This window comes from Naegleria fowleri (genome assembly GCF_008403515.1).
Source record: "Naegleria fowleri strain ATCC 30894 chromosome Unknown tig17, whole genome shotgun sequence".
Lineage (NCBI taxonomy): Eukaryota > Heterolobosea > Eutetramitea > Acrasida > Naegleriidae > Naegleria > Naegleria fowleri.
In genome coordinates, this window is record NW_025407949.1 from 402,495 (window position 1) to 410,667 (window position 8,173).

The 8,173-nt window shown below is 36.6% G+C and overlaps 4 protein-coding genes across 4 annotated transcripts in view; 2 read left to right on the forward strand and 2 right to left on the reverse strand.

The window, feature by feature from the left end:
* Positions 1-459: 459 nt before the first annotated feature.
* FDP41_013244 (uncharacterized protein) lies at positions 460-2,292 on the reverse strand (the record flags this gene model as incomplete). The annotated part of the gene is made up of 1 exon (XM_044703853.1): positions 460-2,292. One exon carries the CDS (start codon positions 2,290-2,292, stop codon positions 460-462), a length of 1,833 nt encoding a protein of 610 aa, XP_044565474.1.
* Positions 2,293-2,491: 199 nt separating this feature from the next.
* Positions 2,492-3,598, reverse strand: FDP41_013245 (uncharacterized protein; the record flags this gene model as incomplete). The annotated part of the gene is made up of 1 exon (XM_044703854.1): positions 2,492-3,598. One exon carries the CDS (start codon positions 3,596-3,598, stop codon positions 2,492-2,494), a length of 1,107 nt encoding a protein of 368 aa, XP_044565475.1.
* Positions 3,599-4,609: 1,011 nt separating this feature from the next.
* Positions 4,610-7,578, forward strand: FDP41_013246 (uncharacterized protein; the record flags this gene model as incomplete). Its single annotated transcript, XM_044703855.1, has 2 exons — positions 4,610-5,194; positions 5,434-7,578. 2 exons carry the CDS (start codon positions 4,610-4,612, stop codon positions 7,576-7,578), a joined length of 2,730 nt encoding a protein of 909 aa, XP_044565476.1.
* A 28-nt stretch (positions 7,579-7,606) lies between these two features.
* The window catches only part of FDP41_013247 (uncharacterized protein), a gene marked incomplete at both ends in the record, with an annotated part of 1,639 nt that continues 1,072 nt past the window's right edge, over positions 7,607-8,173 (forward strand). The window contains one exon of the mRNA XM_044703856.1: positions 7,607-7,979. Within this exon, the coding sequence (XP_044565477.1) occupies positions 7,607-7,979 (373 nt within the window). The remainder of the gene's footprint in view (positions 7,980-8,173) is intronic.

Here is an 8,173-nt window from a genome sequence, read left to right on the forward strand (position 1 = left end):
AATGTACTGCTTAATAATTGCAACTGGGCAAATTAAAGTGTTCTTTGCAGGTTCAATAACAACTACATTGTGATTCCTGCCATCTTGATCAGTCTTATGCCACCAATCTTTAATGGTAATCCAGTTAAAATGAGGTTTATCCACTTTAACATCAGACCATTTCATTGATGCCAAGTCACTCGGTCTGAAAAGTGTTCTGAAACCAATGACTAGAGTTACCAAAATTAGTAGCTTGTCGAATTTGTCTTCTTGAGAAGTTGGATTGTATACAGAATTGAATCTGGATATGTGTTCAATTAATAATGGTTCTCTTTCTTTTGTATGTCGTTGGGTTCTATTATACAATTTGTTGGCTCCACGAATAATAGAATCAATTTCTTCTTTCCATTCGAATGGAATTTTCAATAAGAAGGCGAAAAAGGAAATAGAAGTTTTGATTAAAGGGATTTCCCAACCTTTTTAAGAATCTAATTTATGATAAATAAATTCTTCTGCAGACTCATAAGTGAACGGAAGTTGATACCAAAATCTATAATTCTGATATCTTTTAAAACGTCTCCATAGATTGAAAATGTAATTACTGGAATATTTAGTTTCAATGCAGAGACATCTATAACCATCAGTTACTAGAGTTCTCCGTTCACTGCTAAGAACTCGGTCCATTTTGAGTTTTTCAATAGCTCTGATGATTGCTTGTTGATAAGCATCTTTGGATGAAATGATTCTGTCTCGACTGAGATTCTTAGCAGTAGTGGATACCACTAAGAGCTGCTCCAATTGGGAATAATCAATAAACCCTTCGCTTGGTTCTTGATGATTTTCAAGATGGTTTGAGGAATCAAGGAAAGAGGAGGAACCATGTAATTGTTGTCTTGATTCCAATCCTCGTTGAAAGCATCTTGTTGATGATTCCAAGAATTGAATTTGATTAAATGGTGGTTGTCCTTGGAGGCAAACCTGTCCACTGTAAATGGGCCATATTTTTGATTGAGGAGGTTGAATAACTCTTGAGAAGTTTCCCATTCTCCCATCCTCGATAGGTGATCTGCTGTGACATTTTCCATTGTTGGAATATAGCTCACTTTCAGTATGGACCATTCTTGTTTCATTAAAAGTTTCCATATTCTCCTTGCAATTGTTGCTAGGGAATCCACTGGACCATAACCCTTCTTGAGATAGGAAACTGCTGTTGTATTGTCTGAAATTAGATGGAATTGAGTTTTTGGAGGATAAAGATGTAATTGAACTGCTTCCTTTAGGAAAACCAAAGCTGTTGTCAATTCCTTCTCGTTGATATGTTGATGTTGAGTTGAGGGATCCCAAGACATTGTTGTTCTGGATAGCACCAAATCCCTGTAAGGAGCTGTCCGTATAAATTCTCTTGAGATCCCATGATAGTTCGAAGGGAGTTCCTTGAGAATTCTGAATTAATGTTTTGAGAATTTTCAAATCCTTCAGACAGTTTTGAAATATTCTCATGGTTGCTGACCAACCTTTCTTTTGAACTATGGAGTTCATACTTCTTTTGAGGCGGTAGCAAAACACTGGTATTGCTTTCTCCGCTTTACTTAGAAATTCGATTTTTCCCAGGAATTGAGCGATCTTGCGACAAGAGATGGATTGGTGCATTATGGCCATGGAGGTCATTTGATTGATTCTTTCTAATGCAATTTCCTTTTTCTGTTGTGGGATTAGTACTTTCCCATTCAAAAAATCTAGTTGTAGGCCCAAGTATTCTATCGATTGAGTTGGTTCCAGAATACATTTGGAAGGTTGAATCATGAAACCCAGGTATTTCATATCCGCTAATACTTGAAGGGTTTGCATTCGGCAATGTTCCTTTCCCATGAAACTGAGAATTAGAATGTCGTCGATGTAAATGAAGATGATCATTCCTTGAAATCTCCATTTCTTGACAACCTGTTTCATAATCTTTGTAAATATTCTGGGAGCTGACGATAGGCCAAATGGTAGGACATTGAAATGATAAAATTGGTTGTTCCATATGAATCCCAATAATTTGCGAGAATTGGGGTGTATTGGGATATGGTAGTAACCTTTCGAAAGATCGATCTTGGTAGCCCAAGTCCCTGGTTTGAGTATTTTGATTGTATTGAGTAAAGTTTCCATCTTGAAAGATTCTAAATCTATTCCCAGATTCATCTTCCTTAGATCCAGAATGAGTCTGAATAAATCTAGACCTTTCTTGGTTACTAGATGAATCGGATTCAATACAAGATCCTTCTGTTGTTGTAAATCCTTGATTAATGTGACAAAGACTGCTGCTAACATTTTTGGTAGTTCCTGGTTCATCCATTTGCATTCCTCTACTCCGCGAATGGTGTTGTTTCCAAATTCCATCCATTTCTCCTTGTTTGAAGAGATTGTTACTCCATTTCGAATCCATTCCAGGATTCTGGGAGAAGTTCCCCATTTCTCCCAATTCTTCCAAAATTGAGAGAGTTGTCCTCCTTTGAGGATGGATTGAGGTTCATTTGTTGGAAGAACTGGGTCCTGAGGGATTTGATTTGGAATTGAAATTACCCTTTCTTCCATACTCTTTCTTGGAGGAATCACCTTTGTAATGGTTTTCTCCCTTATTGCTTGAGAGAGTTTTGTTCTTGTTTTTGTATTTTCTCTCTTCACTGAGAGACTTTGTCATGACTTGGAAGGCCAAATTGTTCTTTTGCTCTTCATGAAGTTTTGCTTCTCCTGTTGAATTGCCTTCTGTCAAAAGATTTCTTAGAGTAATGTTGGAAGTGGAAAGACTTTGAGAATGAATAATGGATTGAGTGAGAATTGAAGGGGAGGTACAGTTTAACAAGTTGCCCAAAGCTCTCAACTCAATTCTCTGTAACTCAGTTAATAATGGACTTATTGCTGCAATGGTAAAACAACGGCCAGAGATGATAGCATAATCATTCAAAATTTGGATGACTGGTGTCTGGATACAATCTTCGTCTAATTTGAAAGAAGGAATATTGGTACCTGTGAAGCCAGGATTCTGAAGTAATCCAAGGTACTTGTTATACAATTTAGGGATATTCTCCATGAATTTTCCATTGCGATAGAAGTTCATAACACAGGCCTCACAATGGGTTCTGAACTCTATATCAGATACAGTAGGTTTATCCTCAATCTTATACTCATGCATGATTTCTTTCAGTTGTTGATCGCGATTCGAAGAATAAACTGTAGCTTGTGAATGATCACCCAATTGGAATGGAATAGATCGATTCACTGGTGTTGAAGAAGAAGTTGCTTGAGGCATCATGAACTGTGGATACACTGCTGGAGAGTACATAAAAGGATTGTTCATGTAAAACGGTTGTTGATGTTGATACATTTGTTGAAACCATTGTGGGAATGATTGAGGAAATCCTTGAACACCTTGTTGTTGAATGTTTCCTGATGAAGAAGCACCAGCAACTTGAGGTGTTGGTTGTATACCACTTGGCGTGGTACTTGCATGGAATAGTGAAGGAATTGTCATTCTTGGCTTTTTTAGTAACAAATCTAATTTTTGGTTCCTCTTCTTCTTCAACATTTTCATTGTCTTCTTCATCAAGTTCTTCTCTACGATGAGATTTCTTCTCATGGTGTTCTTCGGTGGATTGAACAGATTCGTGATGAGATCTTTCAGTTTGATGAGCTTCATGAGGAGAATCAATCCCTTCAGAACTAGAGCTAACTATAGGTCTATTGCTATGGTGACCTTGATCAGTACTCTTACTGGCGGTTGGTTTACTACTGTGTGATGGATCCATGTTGGTGGTATGTAATGATAGACACAAACTAAACAATTTTTTGAGCAATGTTTTGATCAATATTATTACTAAAATAGTTTTTTACAAACTTAAACACGTTCGTGTTACAGTCTAAATTAACGAAGCGATGATATTCATCCACCCTTTGAATATATTGCAGCAATTCAATTCTCGATCAAAGCCGCGCCACCTCAGACATCCTCAGCAAGGAAAAATCTCTTTGAATTCAAAGGCGAATGCAGTTTGGCCTTCTTCTTCGTTTGGCGAATATTTCAAAGAAAGAATTTTTCCAAACAGATCAATCTCTCTAAAAGAATATGTGATCAAACGGCTTATATTTCAACGATTATCCATGATCGATGCGAAATCAAAGAATACTGTAGTTGTTGAACATGATTCTGTCAGAGATTGCCGTAAAAACAGCTCCTGGTTTTGTTTGGTGGTCAGTTCCTTTTTTCCGTTACAACTTTCATCACCCCTTCCGAATGCAATTTTCACGGATGTGAACTTGAACCGCCGCGAGTGTGTCTTGACAAAAAAACAATCATAACCAACCACTCTCACAGGTAAAAAATCAGATCACCCTCTCTTGTCAGAGTTTTCAAGAGAGAACACCACAACGGCTACTACATTCCGTTCAGATCTGCTTCTTGTTGAGAACTCTTGACAATTGACATTTTTCTTCTCTCTCGATTTTCGATATCCAATCACCACAAATAACCATCCAACTCGAGCTCTCAAGAAATTAGTGGTTGATGACCACAAAAAATCGTCCTGATTAAGAATACGCGTCCCCGATTGTTAGCCTCTTCCTCTTCTGTTTTTCACCATTATCAAAAAATATGAGTCATCATCAACAGAACCAGCAACCATCGTCGTCATCCTCGCCTTCGATGATGATGGAGATGGGTTCTTCTCAAAACAATAACCAACAACACCACCAACAACCACATGAAATTCCCTATTTACCTTTCAAACCACAACAACAATATGAAAATAATACTGCTCATAGTAGCAGCTCCGGTGCCCTTACATCACCTCCTCCTCTCATTGTATCACCTTCATTGATTCGGGTTCCATCGATGGAGAATGATTCCTCTCAAACCATTATCGTTGATTCTAATCATCAAAAAGAGAATGTAGTGGTGGTGTCTATGAATGGTTCTCCTCATCAACAAGCTTTGAATCATACTTCCTCCATCATTGACAATAATGATCAAATGAACAATTCCTCCGATGCTGCACAAACACCATCACCTCCCTCCTCTCAACAAGGAGAGGAACGTAAAGATCTTGCTGCTGCTGATGAAGATGAAAAGTATAAACTTCATATCAATGATTGGGATGCCAATAGCAAGGAAACCAAGAAATGGTATTTGGGAATTAAGAGACCACGATTTCCATCGAATTATATCAGTACGACCAAGGTAGGTAATTTTTGTGTTTTTAGTGAGCGATTGACTTTTTTCATGACTATTCACTGCTGCCTTGTCAAATGAACAAAATTCGACCATCTTGATGTTACACATACTCGCATTCCACTTCAAATATACATGACCTTCTGATATATACAACACTGATTTTCTGCCTCTCTCTCTTTCCTTGTATGGATGATACACTTGTGTCTTTGTTCACTATTAAAATCCACCAAATGACATTTAAATAGTACACTTGGTGGAACTTTTTAATTCTCAATCCATTGCTTCAAATGAAAAAAATTGGTAACATTTACTTTATCATTGTCATGATATTTGCATTAGTTCCAGGTGTCAGTCCAACCAATCCAGTCACAAGTGTTCTCCCAGTGATATTTATTTTAGGTGTGAACATGGTCCGAGAAGGTGGTGAAGATTTTCTGCGTTATTTGAGTGATCGGAAAGTGAACAAAATGAGCGCGTACGTACTGAAAGAGAATGAATTCCAGAGAGTCGATACTTGTGATGTTCGTGTGGGAGATATTGTCAAAGTCTCTGAAGATTATTCATTTCCAGCCGATATATTATTAATTACATCCAATTTAGAAGATGGAAGTTGTAATATTGAAACTGCAAATTTGGATGGTGAAACTAATTTGAAAACAAGAAATTGTCCGAAAGGTCTACACGCATTCAACACTCCAGAGAAACTCTCTTCCATGAAAGGAATCATTGATTGTCAACCTCCAAATGAAGAACTTTACAAATTCAAAGGTTCTATCAAAGTGGAAGGAATGGGTCCAGAAATTCCACTCTCTCATGCAAATCTATTGTTAAAAGGTTCTATTTTGAGATCTACTCAATACATTTATGGAATTGTCATTTACACTGGTCCCGACACCAAGATTATGAAGAACATGCAAAAGGCTAAAGTGAAGTTCAGTTTTGTGAACAAGATGTTGAACTACTTTATTGGAGCTTTATTCGTTTTGCAAATTATTTTCTGTTTGATTTTTGTTGGATTGGGTGGTTATGAAGAATTTGTAAATGCTTGCCGTTATGCCTACACTGGAAAGTCAAAAATTGAAACGACGGATGCTGGTTATGTGGTTCTCTCCATTTTGACCTATTTCATTTTGTTGAACTTGTTAATTCCAGTCTCATTGTTTGTATCTTTGGAATTTGTGAAAATGATTCAAGCATGGTTCATTACCATGGACAATCAAATGGCCATCTATGATACACATCCACATGATCCTGATAAGAAGGTATTTATGAATTCAGTCTCCATTTCAAGTGATTTGAATGCAGATTTATCACAAATTGATATCATCTTTTCGGATAAGACTGGAACACTCACTGAAAATTCAATGGTATTCAATAAGTGTTGTATTGGAAATGATTATATTCATGATGATTATCAAACCAAGGGTCATATTGGACGAGTATTGAATCAATTGAAAGATTATCACTTGATGAAGAAACATGGAGTCCAATGGGTTACAATGAATGAACATGGTGAGAGTTTGAACAACATGATCTTTCAATTACCACAACCTGAAATTGATTCTATCATTTCCAATCGAAAATTATCCATCTCTTCAGAGAATGAATTCTTTTTAGGAATGAACACATTACTACTCCTTTCCTTGTGTCATAATGTGGCTGTACGTGAGAAACCATTGCATGGCTCAGATCCATCCAGTACTACTACTACTAGCACTGCAACAAGAAAATTCTTTGAAGGTGAAAGTGTGGATGAAGTGGCATTGGTATTGGGTGCTGTGAATAATGATTTTGTACTCAAATCCTTCTCTGAGAAGAGAACCGTAGTTTCTATTTTTGGAAAAGACTACACGTTTGAGAGATTGTGTGAAATTCCATTCACTCCTGATCGTAAACGAATGTCCACCTTCTTCAAAATTCCACAAGACTTTTTGAATGATTTTCCAGTATTTAAAAAGATTGCTCAACAACAACACCATCTCTCAGATTCAGATATCAATCATCCTGAGGGAATGATTGTTTGTTATACCAAAGGTGCTGATAGTTTTCTATTTCCATTCATTGATCCATCCAATTCTAAACTCTTAAAACCAAAATTAGATGAACATATTTTAGATTTTGCAAAGGATGGACTTCGAACCTTACTTTTGGCCTATAAATTTATTGGACATGATGAATTTAATGAATGGATTACTCGATACAATGCTGCTAAATCACTCTTAACAAAAACAAGAGATCAAGCCATTGAACAAGCTGAAAAAGAAATTGAAAAGAATCTTTTAATTACAGGTGCCTCAGGTATTGAAGATAAGCTTCAACCAAAAGTTCCAGAAACCATTCGATTTTTTCTTACAAGCTGGATTACAATTATGGTTATTAACAGGAGATAAGAGAGAGACTGCTGTCAATATTGCCACCATGTCTAACTTTTTAGATGAAGATTCACAAATCTTTACTTTGGATGGAGATCCAGAGTCAAGAATTCCAGATTCCGATCGTTATACCAAAGTTGTGAATGATCAAGTGTGTGCAAAGGGAATTGAAACTTATTTAAATTCCATTTCCAAATTAGATTCATTCCAATCCAAACAGGTGGCTTTGGTGATTGATGGTCATGCATTCACTCATTGTATGGAACCACTCTCTCAGAAATTCTTTATCAAACTCATTAAGAAGTGTAAAACTGTCATTTGTTGTCGAGCAACTCCAAAACAAAAGTCCATGCTCGTAGATTTGGCAAAGAAGAAATTAGGAAAGAATGGTTTAGCGATTGGTGATGGTGCAAACGATGGTAAGTCTAATAATGGTCGACTCGATGACGAGACTCATGTCATTCAAATTCGATTTTATTTATTTTTTTAAAAATATTTTTTTTATTCGCGAATGAATCTCATGTGACTCATCATTTGACCTTTCAATTTGAACAATTTTCAACAAACTCTTCATTACTACTACTACCACTATAACTACTACTACTACTACTAC